General features: G+C 57.3%; 1 protein-coding gene across 1 annotated transcript; it reads right to left on the bottom strand.

Annotated features, from left to right (window-relative positions):
• Positions 1-7,128: 7,128 nt before the first annotated feature.
• On the bottom strand, positions 7,129-25,872 carry ZSWIM4 (zinc finger SWIM-type containing 4). Its single transcript, XM_079918009.1, has 14 exons — positions 25,113-25,872; positions 22,873-23,074; positions 20,920-21,276; positions 19,243-19,391; positions 19,007-19,157; positions 17,966-18,133; positions 16,938-17,291; positions 15,480-15,617; positions 14,883-15,137; positions 14,119-14,254; positions 11,722-11,876; positions 10,096-10,259; positions 8,547-8,628; positions 7,129-8,134 (listed from the first exon to the last, which is right to left on the bottom strand). The coding sequence occupies exons 1-14, from the start codon at positions 25,263-25,265 to the stop codon at positions 7,275-7,277; spliced, it is 3,324 nt and encodes a 1,107-aa protein (XP_079774135.1). The 5' UTR covers positions 25,266-25,872; the 3' UTR covers positions 7,129-7,274.
• Between the last annotated feature and the right edge of the window lie 662 nt (positions 25,873-26,534).

The raw sequence follows: 26,534 nt of genomic DNA, 5'->3' as shown, positions 1-26,534 counted from the left end.
GGGAAAAACGAGCGGATGGAAGTGTGTGCTTCCCTTCCCTGTCCTGAGCCCTCACTTTCAGATCACTTGGAGGGCACTCTGGCCACCTTTCCTCCTGCCATTGGGTGTCCTGTGTGAACACGGAGGTGCGCCTGGGGAAAGGCCGGTCCCCCGGGAAGGACGTACTCGGAAGCCAGTGGGTGTGGGTGTGTGAGAATCCTTGGGCAGAGAAGGACACCGCCATGCTGGGCACAGCTGAGTCATGCTGCAGCGGCGCCTTGCCCCAGGGTGCTGGAGCTGGCGTCGCCCTGGGTGTGGTCACTGAGCTGTGGCCCTGGGCAGAGCAGGCCTGGGTGGTCTGGGATGGGGTCCTGGATGGTGAGGGGCCAGGGAACTGACTTCTGAGATGCTAAAGCCCCTTGGCCTCCCTCTGGCCTTGGTCAGGCGTCATCGTCCAGGACCATGGTCACCCACACCCTGAGAATACCTTGGGGAGCCAAGGAATCCTGACCTTTGGGCCTGGGAATTGTCGGGGTGCTATAGGAGGGGGACAGGGCCTGGAAGCCAACAACTGCCTTCAAGGCCATTGGCCCCCAAAAGGCAGACCAGGAGGCCAGGACGAGGGTAAGGCCGAGACGGGCCTGGCAGTAGGGTGTACCCCTCAGTAAAGGGCCCAAAGTGTGGCTATCAGGGGTCCCCTGGGAATTCTGTGACTGGTCCGAGGGGGAGTAAAGTTGAAGGCAGGGGTTGGAGCGTGGCGTGGCTGGGCACCATGGGAGCTGGGATGTGACTTGCACGGTTCCCCTATTTATAACAAGTGATTCAGTCCTCACTTACTCACCCCTTCCTGAGCCTGCCCCCCTCCCCCGAGCCCTGGGTGGGCAGCGGGGCCCACCCACTTACCAGAGCCCTGCCTCCCTCCAGCCGGGCGCCAACCTCTGAGGGCTGCCCATCGGGCCGGTTGTTATGGTGGCCACGTTGGGCCGGGGGTGAGGGGTGGGGGGCGGGTGGTCAGGCGGCACTTGGCTGGGCAGCCCAGGTTAGCGGCTGGCTCGGGGCCTGGCCTCGGGAGCCTCTGCGGAGAGTCTGGGCCCATTAGGCAAAGCGTTAGTGACAGGCTGGGAGGGCGGGCAGCAGCAGCGGGCAGGGCGGGGCCTGCAGCCCTTGGTATTTTCCGATCCCAGCTGCTCTGAGAGGGTGGAAAGTATTTGGGGACCAGGCTTGGGGGCGGTGGTGGTGGCGCCCCCGGCGGAAGCTGCCCCTGATTCATTCTTGGAGCATGGGGTTGGCGGGGGGGGGGCAGGCATTACAGAGTATGTCTCACGAGTCCACGCCCTGTCTGCAGAGCGTACTCAGACATACATCCATCCATCCATCCATCCATCCGTGTGGCCTGGGGCCTGCTGTGCTCCCTGGGCCCAGGGCCCTTCCTCCCCACAATGCCTCCGGCTGCCAGGAGCTTGGCCCTCCTTGGACACCATCTCCCCAGAGCCTGAGAGACACGCCTATGGTAACGGGGGCCCTGCTTCTGGGCACCTGCATGACGGTGCCCCCTCCACTCGAGAACCAGGCCTTTTGCGCCTGCGGGGATGGGGAGTGGCCTTGGCCCCGGCCCGGGGCTCTGTGCAGGGGAAACCCCACAGGAAACGGGCCTGGCCAAATGGCCGCCCTTCCCGTTCTCGTCCCTGGGACACGAATGTGCTGTCTCACTTCCGGAGGCGGCCCAGGGAGGCCGGCCGCCCTGCGGGGCCTTGTCTGCTCCCGGTTGGTGCCCCTAAACCTTGAGGGAACAGGGCTGGGCTAGGGCCCGACCGTAAAGCGGGGGGCCGGTGTGTATGTGTGTGCACGGAGGAGGCACGGAGCAGGACACCTCACTCCACCTGTCTCCCAGTGGCGGCCACCACCTACCAGATCTGGACGCTGGGGTCCTACCCGTGTGCAGCGCTTTCCGTGCCATCATCCTTCCTGTTTATGCCTGGTGAATGGTGACAGAGTAGCCCCATCCTAATTACACACAGCACTCGCGGGATCCTTACCATGACATTATCCCTGCTTTGCTGATGGGGAGACGGAGGCCCAGAGAGACTGAGTGACTTGAGAGTCACCCAGCTGGGAAGCTGCAGAGCCAGGGTTCATAGGCAGCTGGACTGGCTCCAGAGTTGGATCTCCTAGCCGCAGGGCTCTCATCACACGGGAGGTCTCTGTTTACTGAACACAGGGCTGGCTTCATGGGCATGTGACCTGTGCCATTCACAGGGTCACCCGCCACTGAGAAGGACCTGGAGCTTGGGTTCATGCTCTGCTGTCGTCTTGGAATTCTTAATTTGTGAACAGGGAGCCCCAAGTCTTCATTTTGCCCTGAGTCCCACAAATGCTATAGGTGGTCTCGGTGCTAGGTACTTGCTAGGCAGCACTCTTGGTGAAACCTCACCATGCTATGTGATAGAGACTCTTGGCTCCATTTTACAGATGGGGAGACTGAGGCTTGGAGGGCATTTGGGAAACTGCCGAGCTGGAATTCGCACCTCGAGCCTGGGTCCGGTGCTCTGGGGGCGCGCATGCCTCGGGGGAGACCTGGGCGCCCGCCGCCAGCATCCGCTCACTCTGGTGGGGTGCGGGCTGAGGCCTGACCACCAAGGAGACAGGGCCACGCGGGGTGGCCCTGGTGGTTTCCTCCTGCCCTTCAGGCTTCTAGGAAGTGGCGCCAGCTGGGGTGAGATCACTTCCTCACCCTCCTGCCTGCCACCCCCTCAGCTTCCTCTCCCCGTGGCCCCAGTTAGCCTGCCCAGGGCTCAGTGGTGAGGAAAGGGAGGGGGGACCTGGCTCTGGGAGCTCCTGCAGGCTCCTTGGCTGAAAGTGACCCTCTGGGTGTCTATACCTCTCTGGGCCCGGGAGGCATGGCTGGGGCTGGGGGTATCCAGCCTGGTGGTCTAGCTCTCTTTAGTGGCTGCTGCACGTGGGGAAAAAGGGCTTCCCGGCAAGACCTCAAAGGATGGCAGCAAGTGGGGACCTGGAGGGCAGATGTCCTCAAATCTCATTACCTCCTTTTGTCTCTCCTAGGTGCCAACTGCTGGCCCTGCCCGGTGCCCCCCCACCCCTGTGCCATGGCCGGCTGGGGTTCCTGGGGATGGGATTTGCTGCCTGTCACAAATCACATTGCCAGGGATTTCCAACCGACCCTGAGCCCTGCCTCTGGGGCCACCGCTGTCACTGCTTCCGCTGAGGACACTGACCCAGGGATGGGGATGGGGTGGCAGAGAGGCCTCCGCCGCCTGCGTCTGGCCTGGGGAGCAGGGCTTAGCTGCTTGTGAGCAGGTCCACAGCAAGTCGTGTTCACAGTGGCTAAGTTCCGCCCCCCGGGGCCCCGCCTCCTCTGGCCCTGCCACCTCTCCCCTCCGCCTGCCTGTCCGACCTCCGGGCCTCCCTGGGCTCTGCCTCCCGTGCCTACTGAGCTGAAACACAGTTGATTTGTGCAGACTGGCTCAGTTCAGCAGGAACAGGAGTCAAGCCCCCTTGGAGTCTTCGGCCCCCGCCTGCCTTGGGTGGGCCATTCGCCTCCTGTGAGAAGAGATGAGGACCCTGCCCTGGACCTGTGTCTGGAGGAGGAACCTGGGGACGAGTGGAGCCTGGGATGGGATGGGTCAACCCCGCTGTCTGCTGCAGGCCCCCTCCTCCAGTTCTGCACTTGGGGACCCTCACACAGTCCCATCTCAGGCTGGGCTGTGTTCCCAGGGAGGATGGGTAGGCAGGCGGGTGGCCAGCCTTTCCATGAAAAAAGGAAGCCAGCTGTGTCCCCGCCTGGCCGACCCTCGGCCCCTCCTCTCCCAAGCTTGGTTGGGGGATGGCTGGCTCGCATCTTCCCAGCAGTCAGTTACCCAAGAGGAAGCTGCCTTGGGCCCCCAGACCGTTAAATGCCAACTCCAGGCTTCCGGAACCAGGCTGGCCTGACCTGAACCTGCCTGGCCCCTTCTCCCTGGGCCTGCGGCTTCCTAACTTGGAGGGGAGGAGCCATGACACCCTCCTGGCACGTGGGGCAGGGAATGAGGTCCCTGTGGGCCCAAAGGACACAAACAGGCCCGCTCAGTGCTTGGGTGGTCCCAGGGCATGGATGCATTGAGACTTTGTCCATCATCAGATGGAATGGGGCTCTTTTGGGGGTGAGACTGGGGAGGCAGTGTGAAGCCCCCCCCGAGTTGTCTCAGTGTACCCCTGTCCCACTGGGGCAGACAGCAGCTTGGGAAAGTCTATGCTGTGTGTCGAGCCTGTTGTCCAATTAAATAAAAGCTGCCCCCTGCCTCATTCCTGAAGGTCTGGTGGTTCGTGATTTATCCTGGCCTCCAACCCTGGAGCTTCTGGCTTTTTGACTGGGGAGGGTTGATTGGTCTGAATTTACTGTCCTGGCATCCTGGGCTCCTGACTTCACAGGATCCCCATCCGCCTGCTCTGAGGAAGGTGATAATTTAGTCACATGGGCGGAAAGGGTGCCCTTGTCATGGAAAGGTGACCTTGAGGAGTGTCCTAGGGATGGGTGTTGGGCTGGAGGGACTGACTTTCAGGGGTGGTGTGGTGACAGGGAGGACTGTTCTTGGAGGGACTTAGATGGGATCGTGATGAGGCATGTCCCACATCCAGGGCTGGGCGTGGGAGAGAACGGGACCCAATCTAAGCTGGTGGCTGGGGGTGACCCTAAGGGAAACACTGGACATTTGGGGATAACTGGGACCTGAAGGTTTTGATCTAGTGACATTTGGGGATGATTTAGACATAAGGGACCACTGGGGCTGGGGGTAAGATTTGGGGTGTGTGGTATCTGAGACGGCTGGTGGGGAACTTGGGCTTGAGGTGTGTATGTGGGCCCAAGGGGGACATCTGGCTGTGACTGGGACCTGAGTCGCGCCCTAGGTCTGTGGGGAACATCTGTAGATGACTTTGAGAGGTGAGGGGCATGGTAAGGGGCACCCCAGGTCTGAGGATGTTTGGAGGGAGCTGGGACCACAAGGGCCAAAGCTGATGTAGAGTGCTCAGAACTGCCACTCCTACCCTCCCAGGCCTCCAGGCGGCACTAAGGAGCGTGCGGGTCAGCGGGGGGTCTCCCTGCACATACCTGCGGGAATACGTGAGGCAGGGCAGGAGGTGGGACCGCCTCCAACTGGTTCCCTCCAGCGCAGGGAGGAGCCACGAACCAATCGCCAGGCCCAGCGCCACCAAAGGCCCGCCTACTGCTGCGCGCGGACCCTCGGCGCCCTCTAGCGGCCGGCTCCGCCCAGCCTCGCTCTGAGCCCCGCCCCTCCGGGAAGCCTCTGTCCTCGCCTGCCCCGGCCCTGATAGTGACCCAGACAGTCTGTCCCTCTGTTCGTCACTCTCTAAAGGCAGGAAGCCAGTAAAGGAAGGCAACCAAGGGCCTTGTTGCCATCCTCCAGATCCCTCACTCTATTTGGGGACTGGGAGCCTCATCCGCGGTGTAGGAGCCCAGACACGCCCCCCCACTGACCTCACCCACCAAGGCCTTGTCTAAGCCGAGTTTCCACCTTTGGGGGGCGTGTCTTCCCCACCCAGCTGCACCCAGCACCTGACACGCACCACCGTCCCGTGCTCAGAAACTTGCAATTAACTCCAATGGCTAGTGCTGGACCCAGGGCACCCCCTAGTGGCCATTCCCACCGCTGCATGGCCCATGCAGCCCGGGGCGAGCAATCAGTGGCCCTACCCCAGCAAGGTACTAAATCTAGCTTTCTAAAACTGAGTGCCCTTTCTTAAACTTTGGAGCCTCAGTTTTCTCCTCTGTAAAATAGGAATGCTAATCCTACCGACTCGTAGCGCTGTTATGACAGGTGTTGTAACAGATGACAGGTGTAAAGCGCAGGTGTCAGCCCCCGGCTTGCTCATAGTGAGCTCGCTCTCCCTGTCTGCTATCATCCATACTGTCACCACTGGAGGAAACCAGCAGTAGCTCCGATTGCACCTCTCACTTGAAGCTGTACCCAGAGAAGAGGCTGGAGATTTTCTGTGGGGGGGAAAGGGAAGCCCTGGCAGGGGGCCACAATGGCGGCGGCGGGGGGGGGGGGGGCAGAACACGCCTTAGTCTCAAAATAAAATTAAAAAGAACAAGCTGTGTTCAACCTTTAAAAAAAAGGAAATACAATATATGGTTCAATAAATAGAAAAAAAGTTACAAAATGTGGTAATCTTTGTACTTAATTACAAGAGGAGAAAAGATAGAGGAGGGTGATCGTGGGGTGGGACACTCTCCTCCCCGGGCCAAGGTGGGGGAAAGGGAGGCCAAAGAGAGACAGCAGCTGGGACTTGGGGATGCAAATAGAAAGACAGGCTAGATGGAGAGAAATATGGGGAGGGGGAGTAAGATGAAGGGCAGAGCAGGGAGGCAGAGGACCAGAAAGGGAGAGACAGAGGGCCAAAAAATGCTAAGATGTTGGCCTCTTTCCTTTCTAGATCAGGGGGAAGGGGGGGGGGGTCCCTGGCTTGCCTGCGCTTGTATCCCCCACACACACCAGGTTTGGAGGACAGTGTGAGCCTGGCTCGGTTCCTGAGTTGTATGTCCAGTGACTAGCAGGTAGGGGGAGGGACAGTAATGAGCCCCCAGCCCACCCTGGGACCCTGGCACCCAAGGGAATGGGAGTCCTGGCGGGATGGGTGGTGAGGTATGTGGCCGAGGCCTGAAGCCTCTTCAGATCCTTCAGTGGGGGTGAGCCATTGGTCCCAGCTCTGCAGCCTGGAGGGGGCGCAGGCCTGCGGGTGGGACCCCTGAGGCAGTGAGGGGAGGGTACAAAAGGAGTTTAGATGCCCTAACGCAAGCCCTCCGGGCACCCAGAGTTGGTTGCGGGGAGGGTCTGCTACGTTGACTCTGAGAGCCAGTTTCTGGAAAGTCCTGCCTCCCAGCTCATCCCCCCCAGCCCAAGGGAGACCTGTGGGTTTGGGGAGGGAGAGCTTGCCTATTGCTTTTGGGGTGCTCAAGGTGGGGTCATACCGGCTGCACAAGCACACACCCCCTGCCAGGCCTCTGGGTGGTGGTATGGCTTCTGATCCTTGCGTCTTGCACACTCGCTAGGCACGCGTGTGCCCTAGGCACGCATGTGGCAGGATGCGACCCCCTGCTTCCCACCTCCTTCTGGGCTTGGAGGGGATGGCAGGCCAGACCACCCAGCTGCAGCCGGGCTCCTTCCCTGACTTAATACTGAAATGCCACATAGGCCTCCAGTGTTGAGGCCCGTGATGGAGGGCGGGTGCCACAGAAGCAGGGGCGAAGGCGGATGTCCCCACCGCCTGCCAGCTGCCCCTCAGCCGAAACGCTCCCGCACCAGGAGCATGAGCTTCTTCTTGCCCTTGTAGGTCTGTTTGAGGTTCTCCAGGAACTGGGCGAACTGCAGGTGCCCATCGGGCGCCAGCAGGAAGGTCTCGCGGGCCTTGCCCAGGAACTCGATGAAGTCGCCGTAGTGCCGCGGGCTGATGTGCGTCAAGCGGGAGTGGCTGGTGGTGATGTAGGCGGCCACCGCCGCGTCCAGCAGCTGGCACAGCGGTGCCCGGTCGGCGCCCAGCGGCTTGGCAGCCCGGCGAGCCCCGAGGGGCCCCAAGCCGGGCGCCGAGAGGGTCCAGCGGCGCAGGATATCGGAGAGCATGGGGGCGCAGTGGATGCTGCGGATGATGAGGGGAACGATGGCGGAGAGCTCGTGCCGGCCCAGCGAGTGGCTGAGCGAGCAGGCCCAGAGCACGTCATTGACGGCCGGGTGGCTGTCCTGGTTGAAGGCGATGCTGAGCTGCGCCAGGGCCAGCGTCGCCAGCTTGTAGGCCCGCAGCGGCAGGCCGCGGTGCTCCATGTAGCGGGCCACGGTGAAGAGGTGGGCGTGGCCCAGGCCTCCGGCTGCGGCGTCCAGCACGATCTGGTAGGCCGCCTCGAAGGCCGCGTGGTTCTTCTCGCACAGGGTGAGGGCGGGCAGGGCGCAGTTCTGCGGGTCCTTCATGGCGCACTGTAAGGCCAGGGTGCGGGCGCATGCCCAGAGCTCCTCCCGCCGGGGCGCATCCAGCTGCAGCCGCAACAGCGTGGCATGGGTGGTGCCCGTCACTGCCACGATGGTGGCTGCCTCCACCGGTGTGAATAAGGAGTACCAGTTCTGCATGATGTTCATCAGGGCTTGCAGGCCTGTGGGAGGTGACAGGGTGACACTGGTCAGGAATGGGACAGGGGGTTACCCTGTGTGCATGGGTTTACCCCGACCTACTATCCCCACCAGCCAAGGCTAGAGCTGTACCCCCTCTACCGGCCACTCTAGGCTTGACAGAAACTTCACTTTACTTTTCCAAGGGAGGAGAGGGCAGCTGGGCTGGGTGGGATCTGGGGGGTGGGGGCTAGACATTGGAGGGATTGTTCCTTCTCCAAGCCACTTCAGCCTAGCCAGACTCCAGGTCTTTGTCCAGCTCGGTCTCCCCTCCCAACCTTCCCTCCTGGCCTAGGCCTGAGCACAGGCTGGAGTCGGGGAAATGGCTCTGCTTCTCCCTCATGCCTGCCCAGTTCCACAGGGAGGTGGGTGGCGGGTCCCCTTGGGGACTCTCACCGACTTCCGTGGCACAGCTGACCAGCCAGCGCACCATCTCCCTCCGACGCCAGGTCATGGTGTTCAGGGTCATCTGCATCACCTGCAGCATGGGATGGGGAGGGGTAGAGAAGGGGGTCACCCAAGCCAGGGCTGGCATGTGGAAGGGGTGCGGGCGGGGGATCCTTAAGGGCCCCGGGAAACTTGGAAGTTAAGGGCTGAATCAATGAGCCACACAATCTGGGCAAGGGGCTTCACCTCTCTGGACCTCAGCTTCCCCATCTGTAAAATGGAGATAAAAACAGTATCCACCTCATCGAGTTGTGAGAATTAAGTGAAAGTATGTAGGTAAAGCTCTTTGCACGGTGCCTACTTCTTCAAGGTGCTCAGCTGATGCCAGCCATTACTGCTAGTGTTGGTGTTATTCTGAGGCCCCGTGGATCCTACCTGGGACCACAAACCAACCTGTCCCTTCTCTCTGGAAAGTTCCATGCTTCCTGTCAGCAGATTTCCCCCTGCAGCCCCAAACAAAGCACCTGCCCTACAGGTCCCGCCTTCTTCAGGTCCCACCCGCAATAAGCACCTTCCTTGCTGGCCTCTCTTCTGAGGCCCCATCCCCAGGTCCTGTCCGGAAGCTTCTAAATAGTGGGTCACCTGCCTAAAGCACCACCCTTATCTCAACTCCCACATGTGCCCCACAATGGCTCCGCCCCCCTCAGGGGGTTGTTCAGAGGCCAATTCTGCCTCCTGCCAGCCCTTTGCTGGCCAGTTCTACCTGGGAAGGTATCACCCGAATCTGTACCTTATTCTGTTACTTTACTTTGGCCACCGTCTGAGGCCCCGCCCCCATGAGCCCCATACCTGTCTATCCCCTCAGGCTGCAACCATGCCTCTGCCTTGCCCTTGCAGCACTGTCCCTCGTCCGGCCCCTGAGGATGGCCTGGACACTCACCTGCAGGCCCCGCCTCCATGACTTTCAACCACAGACCCCGCCCTCCAGAGGCGGCTCTTCACTCACAGGACTATCCCCAAGCCCCGCCCCTCAGCGGTGACCCCTCCTTCTAGGCTGCAGTCCCCTACAGGCCCTTTCCCCAAGAAAGCTCCTTGCGGGCAGGTTCTGCCCCTTCAGTTTCAGGTCCGCCCACCCATGGTTCTTACGGCACACCAGCCCCAGGCCCCACTCCCAAGGCCAGCACCCTTAGGTTCTGCTCTCTCTTGTGGCCAGTCCACTCACCTGCATGCTCCGTGACCCCTTTCCTTGTCCTCAGCCGCACCCCCAGAAGTAGATTCTCACTTTCAGGCTCTGCTACTGAGTCACTCATTCATAGGCCCCACCCTCACTGGTGACTCCATTCCCTCACTCTCAGGACTTACTCACTCACCCTGCTCCTCTGTAGACCTGCCCAAGAGGTGCCCCTCACATCCAGGCCCTGCCCCCAGAGGCGATGCTTACCCTCAGGCCCCGCCCCTAGAGGCAGACCTCACACTCAGGTCCCACCCCCAAGTGGCCCTCACCTGGCCGGCCCTCAGGCAGCAGCCCCCTGCCCCCATCCTCCCTGCGGCCAGTTACCTGCAGGCCAAGCTCCAGCGCAATGCCCAGCAGTGTGGTGTCTGGTGGTGCACTGGCCGGCGTGGCAGTCTTGCAGGCGTCCTGCGCCAGCTTGAAGAGCAAGGCTGGAGAGTGGATGTTCTGCTGGATGGAGCCCAGCACTGCGTGCAGCCACTTGGGGTCTCCTGGGGTTGGGGGAGGGACAGAGGATATCGTGGGCATACCCAGCACCAGCCCCTGCTGCTGCCTGACCTGCTCACACTGGTTCCTCTACAAATGTGCAAATGTGTGAATGTGGACGGTGAGGCACCTGGCAATGGTTCTATGAAGACCTAGACCACTCTTGGCACTCCCCTTTTTCTCTCCTCTGCCCCTTCCTTTCCAGTGGGAGGAAGCCACCCAGGGACCCACTGGACCCCTAACTGTCAAGGGCACCGATTCTGGACCCAGATACCTGGGTCCAAATCCCTGCCACTCACAAGCTGTGTGACCTTGAGCAAGTCGCTTCACCTCTCTGTACCTTGGCTGCCCCATCTGTACAAAGGGTAATACTAATGCAATGGTATGTGTCTCACGGGGCTGCAGTGAGCTTACACTTGTAAAGGCCTTAACATGGCAAGAGTTACACAAATGCGAGCTTTTATTACTATTATTATCATTGGCCCAGATCCTACAATTCTGTTACTCTGCTCCAGCCACATCAGCCTCCTCTCTGTTCCTCAAACATAACCGGGCACAGTCCAGCATCAGGGTCTTTGCACTGGCTGTTCCCTCTGCCTGGAATGCTCTTCCCAGATGCTATGGACTGAACTGTGTCCTCCCCAAAATTCACATATTGAGGCTCTAACCCTCCAGCGTGATAGTACCTTTGAGAGGTAATTTTGTTTAGAGGAGGCCATGTGGCTAGGATCCCCAGGATGGGATTAGTGTCCTTATAAGGAGAGGAGAAGACCAGAGCTCTCCCTTTCTCTGCCATGTGAGGAGGCAGTGAGAAGGCAGCTGTCTGTAAGCCCGGAAGAGAGCCCTCACCAGGAACTGACCATGCTGGCACCCTGATCTTGAACTTCCAGTCTCTAGAACTGTGAGAAAATAAATTCCTGTTGTTTAAACTACCAAGTCTACGGTATTTTGTTACGGCAGCTGAGCTAAGACACCAGATACTGGCGTGACTCCACCTTCACTGTCATGTCTTGGCTTAAGTGTCAACCTGCTTTATTCCCCTCCTTATCACTTATTACCTCTCACTGCGTAACTATCTTCTTTACCTTATGTATTGTCTGTCTGCCCTCCCTAGAATGAACACTACAGAGCACAGGATTTGGGACAGTGTTGTTCGCTGCTGCCAAGCTCAGCACCTGGGACAGTGCCTGGTACATATAGAAAGCGCTCAAGGAGGGACTTCCCTGGCAGTCCGTGGTTAAGACTCCACGCTTGCACTGCAGGGGGCGTGGGTTTGATCCCTGGTTGGGGAACTAAGATCCCACATGTTGTGTGGGGTGGCCAAAAAAAGAATGCGCTTAAGGAAAACTGTGGGTGGGATACGGCAAAAGGATAAAAAGCAGGCAGGAAGGAATGAGGGAAAGGAGGGAGGGGACTAAGGTAAAGGAGGACAGGGGGAAGGGGGTGGGGGGCAGCCGCTGTCCTCACCCTTGGCGGCGGTCAGCATGGCGGAGGCCAGTTCACACTGGCGGGTCTCCAGGTGGCCGAGGATGAACCAGCGGGGGAAGCGGTTGTTCACGATGGAATCCAGTGGGTTGCCGCGAGGTTCTCCAGCTGGAAACGCTGTCTCCAGTATGGGCAGCCTGTGGTGAGGAGAGAAGCAGCCCTGCCCTGAGACAAGGCTGGTGTCTCCATCCTCTCTAGGAGAGAAAGGCCTCCTGCCTCAGCCAGAGCCTACCCTCCTAGGCCAGCAAATCTCTGGGCATCCAAAAAGATGGAGGATGTATGTTCAAGATATTCACGGCAATATAAAATAGATAAATAAGGACCTGCCATATAGCACAGGGAACTCTACTCAGTACTCTGTAATGACCTATATGGGAAAAGAATCCGAAAAAGAGTGGATATATGTATTGATATATGTACAACTGATTCACTTTGCTGTACATCTGAAACTAACACAACATTGTAAATCAACTATATTCCAATAAAAATTTTTAAAAAAGATGTTCATTGCAGTGTTGTTTATACCCATCACTGTGGGGTTGATTAAATAAATGATGCTCTATTCACACACCAAGGGCTGATAAAGAGGTAAGGGGATTATTTGTGTCTTGATGTGGCCCCACCCCTCGCTCACTCTGCTACAGTCACTGTTCCCCTTGACATCCCTCACATACCACCAGGCACAGCCCTACCTCAGGGCTTTTGCACGAACTATTCCCTCTGCCTGGAACACTCTCCCCTAGACATTCTTGTGACTCCTCCTCACCTCTTTCAGGTCTTTGCTCAAATGTTTTTCAAGAAGCTCTTCCCTGACATGCCCAACACATGGAAGAGTGCAACTTCCTAGTCCCAACTCCTTCCACCCCTTTCTTGCATGTCACTGTCTGACATACAGCATAGTTTACCTATAAAATTTATTTACTGTCTCTTCCTAACTACAAGGTCAGCTCCATGAGGGCAGGAATTTTTGACTATTTGGTTCACCGACACTGCCTCTCCAGCACCAGAACAATGCCTGACACACAGCAGGTAAACAACAAATGTTTGTTGAATGACTCAACGTCCCCCCTAAGATATTTTGTTCAGCAGCTCACTGTTTACATGCATTCTGTGCTAAGGAAGTTTTTCAAAGCTGTTAAATGTAATCAATAGCATGGAATAGGAGTCAAGACCGTCCTGGTTCCAAATATCTAAATGACTTTGCTACATAATTCGGGACACACCTTAAGCCTGTTTATGTGTAAAATGGGGGTAAACATACTTATTTCACTATGTGAGTCACAGATTTAGATCGGGGGGGTCAGCACCTTTTTCTGCACAGGGCTGGACAGCCAATATTTTCAGCTTTGTGGGCCATTTGGTCTCTGTCACAATTGTCACTGTTGTATAAAAGCAGCCTAAGACAATAAGGAAATGAGTGAATGGTGCTCTGTGCCGATAAAACTTTATTTCTGGATGCTGAAATTGGAGTTTCACATACTTTTCATGTGTCACAGAATATTGTTTTGATTTTTTTCCAACTATCTCAAAATACAAAAACCATCCTTATCTCATGGGCTGCACAAAAACAGGCAGCGGGCCAAATTTGGCCCGTGGGCTGTAATCTGCTGGCACTGGCTTAGAGAAAAGTCGAGCACATGAAAGAGTGTTCTCTAAATCATGGCTCTTAACAGATGATTCTTTCCAAATATTCTGGAAAAATGCACTCCGAATTGTTAATAGGTGCCTCTGGAGAATAGGATCAGAGGATGGGGGACAGATTTCACTTTATTTGTTGGACATGGTTCACTAGAGACAAGGCCTTTTAAAATTCTGCTTCTATGATTTGCTGTTGCACATGGGAAATAACCCGGTTATTCATTGCAACATCTTTTTGGAAACAGTGTAAATGTCTATCAGCTCCAGATTGGTTTTTTCCTGGTGTATCCCTACAGTGGTTCACATGCTATGTGACAGGATATAGCTTTTAAGATGCAGATGTTCAGTGAAAACAAGGTGCAAAGAATAGGTGCGGTATGTGTCATGGAGTAAAGGAGAACCAACTTTTCATTTTCAGATTACGGGTTTGCAGAAATATGGACTCTTGCAGTATAGATAAGAAAATGGTACCACTGCTTGCCTCCAGAGAGCTTTGGGTAAGTTGGGACAAACCTGCCTAGAAAAGGACTCTGAATTCTGTGTCTTGTGGATATTTCTCAAATTCAAAATAATATGACATTTCTAGTGTGTAATCAAGAGCACAGGGCAGTCTGGAATGCCCGGATGAGGGAGGTTGAATGAACCAAGCTGTGAGTTCAGGCAGAAGGATGTGGCTCCCAGTAGCCTCCCATTCCCCAATCCTGCCCGGCCCAGTGGGAGTCCCCAGCTGCCTCTCCTCACCTCATGGCTCGCAGCGCGAGGCGGTAGGCCAGGTCGGGGTCGTAGGGCAGCAGTGCAGTAAACAGGTAGCGGGCACAGGTGTGCATGGGCACGCTCTCGCGGAACAGCACTTCTCCAAAGCCGCTGAAAGGACCCCCTGCAGGGGCAGCCTGAGCTCAGCCTCAGGGTGTGGGCTTGCACGGCCCCTCCCCAGGTCTCCCCACACCCCAGGCTCTGAGTGTGGGATGGGCAGACTCAGGATAGAGTGGCTGGGGCTAGAGAGGTCCCGGGGGTAGGAGCACAGGACTAAGATTGAGACAAGCACTGAAAAATCCACAGAAAAGAGACCCTGGGCACCCCTGGGTAGGGGGCAGGACTCAGATGCAGGGTGGGGCCAGAGGGTGGAGGTGGGGCTGCACCTGCTCCAGGGGTGTGGCCAAGCCAGCTTCCTTTTGCAGTAGGGGAGGGGCCTCACAAGGCAGGACCGTGGGCAGAGCCAATCAAAGTCTAGCTGGGCACCAGCGACTAGGCTCATTGGCTCCAAAGTGGGCAGGGGTGGGGGGGGGGCCTCATCACTCGAAGCCGTTATTGGCTGCCAGCACTGCTGGGGGCGGAGCCAAGGTCTGGAGCTCACCTTTTAGGAACTGCCAAGGTATGGAAAGGCAGTAAGGACAAGGAGGTGGAGCTAGGGGCGGGGTCTCCCGATCCAGCAACAACCAGGCCACTACAGTACAGAGGCAGGACCCTATGTTTCAGGAACGGCCAGGCTAGCAGTGGGGCCTCACCTTCCAGCAGCTGTCCCGCCTGCTTGCGCAGCACCTGCACCAGCCGCTCGTCCAGCTCCACCTCCTCCAGCAGGGCCAGCAGCTGCTCCTCGTTGCGTACCACCTTGTCCTGGGCATACAGCCCCTCGGGCAGGGCCCGCTGCTGTCCCAGGCCCAGCAGTGCCACCTCTAGCGCCATTGCCAAGTAGGACTCCCCAGGGCTCCCGGGCACCGGGACGTGCTGGTAGGCCACCTTCCGCTTCTCAGGGCCTGATTCTGTGGGAGAAGGACACCAGGGCAGCTAGAGGGGAACCCCTTTTCCTGGGACTCCAGTGGTCCTTGACCTTAAACACGGACACCGTGTGTGGGGTGGGGGGGGAGGTTTAGGGAGAGCCCAGCTGCTTCCGCACACACCAGGGGGTGGGGCCCACCTTCCAACAGCAGATAGGCCTACGGTGGCCTCACTTCCAGAAGCTAAGCCTCTTGGCACCTGGCACTGGCCGAGGGGTGTGGCCAAGTGTAAGGGCGTGGCCTCACTTTCTAGGGGTACTGGGCAAGAGGGCATGGCCAAGAGGTGGTGATTTTCCCACCTCCTCAAGGGGCCCCCAGTGTGGGTACCTGGGTAAATGGCAAGGGTCTCCTCCTCTAGGTGACAGGCCTCCAAGAGTGCCCTGCAGAGGCAGCCAATGGGGTCCAGGGGGTGGCCCACCCATCCTTCCATGTTGGTGATGCAGGTGGAGCCTTTCTGCAGTAGCTCTGCAGGTAGGAAGAGAAGGCTCAATGCCCAGCCCCCCTCCACCAAGCCCCCGGGGGGGGCTTCCTCTCCCTGAACCCCAAGCCCAACCTCCCAGTGCCCACGCACCATCTGCCCACCCAGCACCCTTTTCTCTGCCCCTTGAGCTCTGCAGCAGCTCTCACCTCCACGGCCCTGGCCTCCTGTCCCACACCCAGACCCAGGCCTGGCTAAACTGGGTGCTTTCTAGAACATCCAACCAGTGTCGTTCCCCTCCTTATAACCCTTGATCCTTCCCACCTCTCTCAGGCCCAGCCAGCTTTCAGGGCTCCCAAGGACTGATATGAAAGTTTCCCTGGGGTGGTCACCCACCCCACCTGGAAGCCCATCCTCCAATCTCCTGCCACAAGCCGTGCTCTCCCTTGCCTCTGGGCTCCTGCCCGTGCTGTTCCTTCTAACTGGAACATTGTGGCTCCCTCCTCTTCTCCTGGGAAACTCCTAAACATCCTTAAGATCTCAGCTTAGCTCTCACCTCCTCTGGGGGGGCTAACCCTACGCCTTGAGGCTAGGTCAGGGGTCTGCTCAGATCCCAATGCCCCCATTTCTCCCCCATTACACCCTGTATTCAATTTCCTGGTAACTGACCCATCAACTCAACTCCATCACCCAGAGAACACAACTGGTAGCCTCTCTCCTGTCCCCCCATATCTAGTCCACAAACGTGTCCATTTTTGGGCCAACACAGTGTGAGCTTTTGTTTTTCCTAATACAATTTTCAAATTGTTGCCCATATTGAAAAAAATCAGTAAATTCCACATTAGATAATCTGGACTTCTGGCTTCTCTTGAAAAATCAGAAGATCTGGCCACACGGGGTCCATGTTCCTGAAAGGCACGTGGCTAGATCTATAGAAACTACATTTCCCATACTTCTTTGTGTGAGGTGTGGAAGGTGGGAGAGAATGAGGCCATTACTCTCCTGCAGTAGCTGGGAGCAGGTGTGTGGCTGTCTGCAGGGCACAGACATGAGGTTTGCCAGCAGGTTCTGGGTTGTCCTCTTGGGAACTGCCCTGCCCCCCTGTGAGGGCTACAGCCTGCTGAACCTCGTGTGCTTCTGAAGTTCAAGTGCGTGAAGCCAAGCAGGGGCTTCCCTGGCTTTCAATCCTGCAGCCCTTCCAGTGGCTTTGAGAATCCTCAATCCCCTGCATTAAATTTTTTCTGCTCAAGACACCTAGAGTGGTCTGTTTTCCTGCTGTAGCCACAGACTCTCCAGGTTGCCACCGCCCCCAGCCGTTGGCATTTGTGTCTGTGGCCCCAGGACGCGATGATAATATTGGTGCCCACCTTTTTTCTGCTGCTTGTAGGTCTCAAGCTGATGTCGCCGCTGCAGCCGGAGTGTGTTGACTATGGCGCCTGCCAGTCGCAGGGCCTGGCGGGGGTATCCGTGGGCCCTCAGGGTGTCCACACGTGCACAGGCAGTGGGGAAGGGCTCGCCCAGCCAGAGTGGGCGGCCCTGGGGGTCAAAGATTGGCTTGTCACCACCCCCGTTGCTTGTGAGGCTGGGGCCGTAGGAGTCGCTGGCCAGGATCCTCTGCAGGTGGGCGTCACTCCAGTGCAGCGACCCAGCCTGCAGGGCGCGGCCAAACACGGTGTGGCGGGAACCTGCAGCCTCCACCTCCTCCTCCTCCTCCTCCTCCTCTGGGCCTGTGGGAGAGGCGCCCAAATGCAGCCCCATGAGGGGGGCCCTAGCAGTCAGGCGCTGGTCAGCTCTGCCCCACTGAGTGCCAGCTTGGTGCTAGGCTCCAGGTGCAGCGATGAGTGTGTGTTATCTCCCCAAATCCTTCCAGCAGCCTTTTAAAGGCGTGTGTGTGTGTGTGTGTGTGTGTGTGTGTGTGTGTGTGTGTGTGTCAGTGGAGATATTCCTTCATATGAATGGACAACTGATCTTGAACAACTGTGACTCTCTGTCCATCTTTCTCCCTCCACACTCCAGTTTTTCCTCTCCTTCTCTATCTTTCCCTCTCCCTCTCTCCCTCCATCTCTGCCTCTCTTTACTTGTCTCTCTCTTCTCAATACCCGTTTCCTTTTCTATCTGTTTCCCCTACCCCCTGCCCGATTCCTGCCTCCATGGCCAGAAGGAGACTGAGTCAGGAGACCAGCCCAGAACTATAGGCATCTTAAGTATTTCACATCGCTGTCCCTCGGGCTGCCTGCTGCCCCTGCCCTGGGCACTCCCTCCTGGCTGGGAGGCGGGCAAGGGCTGGTCCCCCCTGCCCTGCCTCCATTTTCCCCCAGAGCGCCATGATGGGGTGGCTGGGCCACAGGAAGTAGTGATGGTTTGTTGGGGGGAGTGGCGGGGACCCCTCTCCTACCTGGGCTGAGGGCTATGGTGGGCTGCAGGCTGGGCCCATCAAAAGAGTAGTTGCCTTCTTCCAGTGGGCACACGTCCAGCTTGTCCCACTTGGTAAGCATCTGGAGCCAGCTCGTCCGCTCCTCTGGTTTGCAGTGGGGGCTCAGGACGATGCACACCCACAGGGCCCCTGGGGAGAGAGGGCAGCAAATGTGGGCGCGGGGGAGGCTCAACGTTCATGCAGCAGGAGCAGCACGCACGTACGGAGTGCCCGCTGTGTGCCGGGCACTGGTCTCTGCTCAACCCTCACCTCTGGCCTCTGAGGGTGCAATTCATCATCTCTTCACTTTACAGTCCAGAGAGGTAAAGTCACTTGCTCAAAGTCACACAGCTGGGAAGCCAGAAGTTAGGACTCAAACCCAGACTACTGGACTCCTTTTGCAAAAAAATTTTTTTTCTATAGCACTTATCACCATCTATCACAGGGGTCAGCAAACTACCACCCGTGGAGAAAATCGAACCCGCTACGTGTTTTTGAATGGCCCGTAAGCTAAGATTTATTTTTACATTTTTAGATGGTGGAGGGGGTGGGGAATAAATAAAAAGAACATTTTGTGACTTGTGAAAATGATTTGAAATTCAAATAAATAGTGTCTGTAAATACAGTTTTATTGGAATGCTACCACACCCACTTTGTTATGTGTGTCTGCGGCTGCTTTTCTGCTACAACAGATAAAATCGAGTAACAGCGACAAAAACCAAATGGCCTGAAAAGCCAAAACTACCTGGCCCTATGGAAAACGTGTTGACCCCTGGTCTAATGGGCTTGTGGGATTTTCTTGTCCGTCTGCCCTACCAGGTGTCAGCTCTCTGAGGACAGGTATTTAATCTCTCTTATTTCTTGCTGTAGTCCCAGCGCTCAGTACAGTGCCTTGTACATTGGCGGTGCTAATGAATGAGGAAGGATTTACGGGCAAGACCCTAATCTCAGGTGGGCAAGACCCTAATCTCTCTCAGGTAGGCAAGCCTGGATGCCTGCCGCACTCCGGGGTCTGGGACTTACCCAGCTCATCCCACAGCTGGCGGCACTTGTCCGTCATGCCGGCGCCCTGTTGCCGCCACAGGGCCAGGCGCGGATCCTGCAGGAATTGCTCAGTCATGAGGATCAGCATGCGTGCGCCATTGGAGTCCCGCATTCGCAGCATCTCCCGCACCTGCGCCGGACCAAACGGTGAGGAGGGGCGGGGCTCCGGCACCCAGCAGTCTAGTCCCGCCCCCCTGTACCCGCCCAGCCAGCACCTTGCAGAACATGGAGCGCAGCTGCTGGCTGGCGCCATAATAGCCGCCGTTGGAAAGCAGCTGCTTCACCTGCTCCTGGATCTGCTCCTCGTCCAGGTGCCAGCAGTTGGCGTCCTCGATGCCCGCGCCCGCCGTGGGGTCTGGGGCACCTGTGGGGAGGGAGGGACGGCTGAGGCTGGGGCTGGGGGGAGGGGGTGTCTGTCATCCAGTCCTTCAAATCACCCAAACCATCCCAGAATTCCATCCATCCCACCTGAAAACCCATCCATCCATCCACCCATCATCTTACCCCAAACATCACCTACCCATCCATTTAAACCACTCAACCATCTGTCCACACCCCCATGCCATGCCATGCATCTTTCCATCCACACGTCATAACCCTTAGCACAGCTACCTACCCCATTAGACCATCATCCACCCTGCCCATAACTCCCACCTACTCACATCTATATACCCATCCCACCAGTCCATCCATCCACCTACCCACCCCTATTTGTCTTTCCAACTCATCTGTACTAACCACTCAAAATACCCACTGACCTATTCATCCACTGACCTACACAACTCTGCTATCCATCCATCCAATGAACCCAAACTTTCCATCTATTCTTTCCCCACCAACCACCCTTCATATGTATCTCCCCAAACACCCACCAGCCCATTGGTCCATCCATACATCCTACATAAAACACCCACCTACTTGATCCATCCACCATGTTAGTCCTCACATAAGAACATTCATGCACGCATCAACCCACCCTCAATCCATGCACCCCTTGGTCCTTCCAGTCTTCCACCAACCCCATCTGTCCACTACCTCAAACTCCCCAATCAAAGCCCATCCCATCCTACCCTACCACCAATTACCACCAACTCCCTATTCACCTATCATCCTAGTAGATCACCCATCCACTCATTCCATCCATTTTTCCACACCAACAGTTCACCCCAACACCCCATCATGAACACCTTCTATATCCACCCATAGCCACCCTCAAATATCCATTCATGCCTCCACCCACTATGCATCCGTCTACTCACCCACCATCCTACTCCATCCTTCCATCATTATAGTTAAGCAACACTTGTAGCTCCAAACCACCCCAGAACTCGTAACACCTCCTGGTCTATCTCCTACCCTATCCCACTTCTGACACCCACTAATGTCCACACATACTCCTTATGACCTCCACACACCCATACTCAGGCCTGCTCCTGTGATCTTGAGACACCCCCACCCTGGGGCTGGATCTTCCCACTGGCTGATTTCTTGACCATTCATCTGCCCAGGGCCAGATCAAATCCAGGATCTGCCACTTACTGAGGTGTGTGATCCTTTTTTTTTTTTTTTTAATAACATCTTTATTGGAGTATAATTGCTGAAGTGTGTGATCTTGACCTCAGGCAGTGGTGCTCCCCCACCCCTGCTCACGGATCAAGGGTACCTCTGGTTTTTTTTGGGCCACACCACGTGGCTTAGGGGATCTTAGTTCCCCAACCAGGGATTGAACCTGGGCTGCAGCTGTGAAAGCACTGAGTGCTAACAACTGGACCACAAGGGAATTCCACAGTCAGGGGTACCTCTGGATGCTGTGACAAATGCCTGTGGCACAGCAAGCGAGATGGCTGTGAGCTGGCACCTCACTGCCCCATCAGACCTTGGGGCGCCCTTACCATGCACCAGGTTGATCTCGGAGCCCAGGAGGAGGATCTCGTCCGCCAAGCGCTGAGCAGTGGGCAGCACCTCAGTGTGGTGGGCACTGATGAGGTACTGCACGAACTTCTGCAGCTGATCCCGGTTCATCTGGGAGAGTGTCTCGGAGATGGGTAGCCGCAGTTCCACCTGGCGGGCATGCCGAATGCGATACAGCGACAGGGCCACCACATGAGCACAGTAGAAGAGGTCTCGGTTGTCGCAGCCGCAGCTCACGGATGTGATCTTGCAGCGGTCAAAGCTGATGGAGACATGGTAAAGGCGCTCGGGCTCTCCAGGGCCCCCTGGCTCCCGGATATTTCCGCTCAGGTGGAACCCTAAGACCGAAACCAAATTGTCACTGCTGTGTCACCCCAGAGATGGGTAATCTTTTCCATGGTGCACAGCAAGACCAGGTGCAAATCCCAGCTGAGTAACCTAGCACAAGTCACTTAACCTTGCTGTGCCTCAGTGTCCACATCTGTGAAATGGGAACAAATAGTAACATCCTCCTCATGTGTTTGTAATGAGGATGAAATGGGTTAATATTGGCAAGTGCTTAGAACACTGCTGGCAGATAGTAAGTGCTAAATAAAGGTTTGTTCTTCTTCTAATTCTGAATAATATTATTACAGCAATGCTGTTGAAGATGATTTTCTTAGCCCTTGGGTAATCATGGATACAGCCCAGGCTCCAGGTGCCCTGTCACTTCCTGGGAAGATACCAAAGATACTTGGGGGGCGAGGGATTGAAGTGGCCGGCCAGGGGCCAGGTCACCCCATCACCCCCCACCCCTCCCTGGCCCCTGGGGAGCCCAGATGCCAGGCTCATCCGACTGGTTGGGCAGCTCAGGCCCCAGCTGGCCCTGGCTGCGTCATGCAGGGAGACGGCGGCTTCCTCATACCGGCTGGAGGTGGCCGAGCCTATGGCCAGCTGGGTCATGTCCAGGCAAGGGGGCCCCCAGGCTGACAGGGTTCAGAGAGGGTCATCTTGGCTGAGCCCCTGCCTCCAGCTGGGAGACATGACCTGCCCCCATGGGAGGTATGGCATTCCAGGGCTCACCTGCCTTCTGGCTCAGCCTCTACTGGTTCCCTTCTCAGCCCTGCTGCCTGAGGTCTAGAATCATCTTTCGTCGCTAGCTCTAAACCTCCACCCCTTCCCCTCACCTGGACCCTGCTGCCTGGGGTTTAAGACCACTCCTCACAGATGATCCCCAGCTTCCACCCTAGACCCCACGGAAGCCTCGTTGCCTTAGGTCTGAGACCATTCCTAAACCTCTGAACCCAACCTCCACCTGAGTCTTTCTGCCTGACGTCCAAGACTGTCGCTCATCACTGGCTCTAAAACGTGGCCACTCTCACCGAGGACGCCGCAGCCTGAGGTCTAGGATCATCCTTACCTCTGGCTCTAAACCTTGGACCCAGACATCCCTGGATCCCTCTGTCTGAGGTCTGGAACCTCCTCTCACTTCTGGTTTACAATCGCTCCTCAAAACCACTGCTTCGGGCTTCCCTGGTGGCGCAGTGGTTGGGAGTCCGCCTGCCGATGAAGGGGACGCGGGTTCGTGCCCCGGTCCGGGAAGATCCCACATGCCGTGGAGCGGCTGGGCCCGTGAGCCATGCCGCTGAGTCTGCGCGTCTGGAGCCTGTGCTCCGCGACAGGAGAGGCCACAACAGTGAGAGGCCCGCGTACCGCAAAACAAAAACAAAAACAAAAAAAACCCACTGCCTCGGCCCTGCCTTCTTCCCTGCTCTCCCCGCTATCCTACCACCTCTACCCCTATGCCTCAACTAAGCTGACTGAGGTCAAGGCAGATCCCTGATCTTGAGCTCATAATATCTTGTACAACCCTCCCTGGGCATCAAAGCCTGACATTTGGAACCTCTCCCAGCCCTCCATGGACTCCCTGGCAGGGGTAGGGGGCAGGCACTTACCCACTTGCAGCACACGATCTACGGCCCCGCTCTGTAGCAGGTGCAGTCCACGGGTGAAGGGCACCCGGGCATCGTGCTCGCCCTCCGGGGGCTGGTAGCCCAGTGATGAGTACATGCATATCTCCCGCTCGCTGCGTGGAAACGACCAGAACACGATGCGTTTCTGGACCGGCTCTGGCACCCGGGAGAACCGCTCCTCAACCTGTGGGAAGGCCCGGTGTGTTAGAAACCCTGGCGCTTGAATCCTGGCTTTGCTGCTTACAAGTAGTATGACCTTGGGCAAGTCACTTTGCCTCTCTGAGCTTCGTTTTTTCTCAAGTGTAAGAAGATGTTAAGAGCACCCGCCTTCTGGGTGTCATGAATATTACATATGCACTAATATATGTACAGCGCCTACAATAACACCTGGCCTATTGTTAGTGTTCTGGAACTTTCTGCGGCTTCCCTCCTGGATGTCAGGTCTCAGGGTCCTAATGTAAGGTAGTCTCACCTCTCAGGCTTTGAGGGGGGACGAGGAAGGAAGACAAATGTGATAAGAAGACCAGTGATCAGGCCTACATGTTCTTAGCTTACATTATGTTAAATGCTTTATGTGTGCGATTTCCCTTAATTCTCATAGCAACAACCCAGTATTTTTGCAGCCTGGGGAATCTGAGGCTCAGAGGCGGAGTGAATTCACTTGTTCAGGGTCCCACAGCTGGTGAGCTCCAGCTCCCAAGACAGGCTCTCTGCTCCAGCTGCTAAGGGTTCTCAGGAAGGGAGGGGTGTCCTGCTCACCCCTGGGGGCTTTGGGCAATGAACTGATCTGGTTGAGCCTGCGTTCCAATCCAGGCTTGCTACTCACTGGCTGAGTGTCCTTGGGCAAGTTTCTCAACCTCTCTGTGCCCCAGTTTCCTCAAAGAAGGAGAACAACTCCCAAAAGGCTGCAGAGGACTCCGTGAGTTTCTGCAGGGCAAGAGCTTTCCTAGGGCCAGACCTGCCCAGGGCAGGTACATGGGAGCCCTGGAGAAGGTTTTAGGATTACTCTGGGGGGGTCTCACACACAATGAAGGGGCAGGGACCTTTCAGAGCCCCCTGTCCTAGGTTCGAAAGGGAAGTGGGAGGACCAGTGACTGGCCCAGGCCTCGGGGACAGTTGGCAGATGACTAAGGAGGGATTTTCCAGGCCATGAATCAGAGCCCGCCCTATCCACACTTGGCCCAGACCCATCAGTCACAGCAGACTCACTCTGGAGAGGCCAGGGAGCAAAGAAAGCCCCCCAAAGCCAAACAGAGGACAGAGCCTGTGGGAGCCAAGGAAGGCTTGCTCAGGTCCTGGCCACAACCCAGCTCCTTGGGGACCCACACTGAGGCTGGGAAAGGGGACTTTGCCCAGCCCTGGGGCATCCTGGCAGGGCCCCCCAGAAGTTATAGGGGCAAGATTCCAGGTGCACCTGTCCAGGTACCGAAACCCAGGCCCCACACCTGCTGCCAAACTCTGGAAGGACTGAGATGGCTGCGGGGCAAGGGGAGAGTGAGCATGGGGTAATGGGGAGGGGGGACTCTGACGATGGAGTAATCTCTGCAGCCATCCAGGAGGGGCTGGGCAGCCCCAGGTGGGAGGTAGTTCCAGAATTACTGAGGGGTGTGTGAGTGTTAGTGCCTGAGGGAAGGATCTGCAGGAGAAGAAGGGGGTCCCCATGGGACAGGTGGGTTCTGGAGGCTGGAGGCAGGGATTGGAGACAGAAAGGGGTGTCTTGGGGCCGGGATCTATATAAGTGGGGGAGTCCTCTACTGGGGGTGTAGGACAGAGATCTGGAGTCTCTAGGTGCTGAGATCTGCTCTGTTCCCAAGTGGGGGCAGGTTGTAGGAGTTGGAGAGAGGAGTGAGGATTGAATGGGGTGCCCTAATTGGGAGATGAGGATAAGGTGGGAAAAGAGAGGTACCCAGGGTTGTGAGAGGACCATGGGGCAGGAGGAGAAAAAGTGTCCCGAGTTGGGATCTGGGGCACTGAGGGAACCCCTGGGTCTTGTGGGCTGAAGGGCAGAGCTGCTGGGGAAGGGATGGGGGTGGGTCATAGGGTTTGAAGGAGTGAAATGGGAGGATGAGGGGATGTCTCGGGCAGAGTTAAGGATCTTGGAGGAGATCTCTGGGGGTGTCTCCGATGGAGGCAGGTCCGGAGGCTGGAATCTGGACAGGGGGAGAAGGTATGTCGGGGACGGGGCTGGGAGTGGGTCCCTCCCCACCGCACTCCTCGGTCACCTGCTCGAAGGCCCAGCTCTCGGCTACTCGCTTGGCGCTGAGGTCCAGCAGCGCTTCGGGTCGGCCCCGGCCGCGCACTGCCCCGGCCCCGGCGTCGCGCTCCTCCGGTCCCGCGGGGCCGTCCCGGCTCCGCTTGGCCGCGGGGGGGTCCATCCGGCCTGGCCGGGGCCGGGGCGGGGCCTGTGTGTAGGGGGGGTTCGGTCCGACGCCTACTCCGCCTCACCGTCTCTCGGGACCCCTGCCCGCCTTCCTGTCCTTCGTCCGCGCTCGGCCGCCCCGGTACTCGCTCCGCACCCACCCGCGGGCCGGCGGGGTGATGCGGCCCCTTTAAGACCCTTCACAACAATGAAGCTGCCTCGGCCTCCGCTTTATCCTCGGCCGTCGTCCCGCCCCCACCGCCCGTCCCCATTGGCCCCCCTTCGGCCTCCGAGGCCCTCCTCCGCCATTGGCTGCACCGCCAGATCCGTCTCCAAGTTGCTGCTTTTCATTCGTTGTATGCACTGCCTGTCTTTTCGGGACTACTCAATCAGGGCGCTCAGCGAGCAGCGCTGTCAATCACGGGACGCCGGAGACCAATCGCAGTGGGAGGAGACCACCGGCGCCGGCCTTAAGCGGAGTTTCGGGGCGGGTCCTGGGTTCATTCACAACATTCCTCCCCCGCCCCAGTAGGGCTGGACAGCGCTCCCCGGGCAGCTGGGGCTGCGCCCACACAAGGCTTTGTTTACTGAGGGTCGCTTCCGGGCGCCGCGAGGGGACAATCAACACTGCTCGGCCCGGGAGCGAGACAGAGCGGCGGGATCCCCGGGCAGCCCCTCAGCCCCGCCTCCCTCTGGGCTGTGTGACGAGAAATTCAGCCTCTTTGGGCGGCGGGTCAAGTTTTGATGCTTTGCTGGATGGAGGGCTCACAGGTCCCTTGGCAGAGTTTATGGGGGCTGCGGACACCCTCGCTAGAAATAGAGCCCAATCCAAGCCCATCCTTGAGCCCCAAGCTAAGAATCTCCAATCCATTCTATGCCCTATATATTACGTTAAGTCCTATGAAATTACTGATTTTCAACAATTTTTGATACACTAAATGGCAATTTCATAAGGTTCAACGTAATAGATGTCAAATCCGACCACCTCTGATTATTTTTTCTGATTCAGCTTGTCTAGGTCACATCTCTTGATGTGACCTTGAAGCAGGCAGTGGTCCTCATCGCCGGTCCCCGGCGCCACCACCCCTGCCATCTCCATGTTGCTAGAGAACCCTGCATTTCCCCCTCGCCACACTTCTCTCCGTTATCATTACGTTTCTTTATCTATTTCAGCAGTTGTTTAATTTCTGTCTCTTCCCGCTCCACGGTGAGCTCCAAGGGGCAGTCTAATTGTCTAACTGATGCACTGCTTCACTGCCAGCACCTGAACACCTCGGGACATACA

Source organism: Stenella coeruleoalba, assembly GCF_951394435.1.
Source record: "Stenella coeruleoalba genome assembly, chromosome: 3".
In the NCBI taxonomy this organism is placed as follows: domain Eukaryota; kingdom Metazoa; phylum Chordata; class Mammalia; order Artiodactyla; family Delphinidae; genus Stenella; species Stenella coeruleoalba.
The sequence above is the reverse complement of the archived record's forward strand: the minus strand, read 5'-3'. Positions and strand labels throughout refer to the sequence as shown.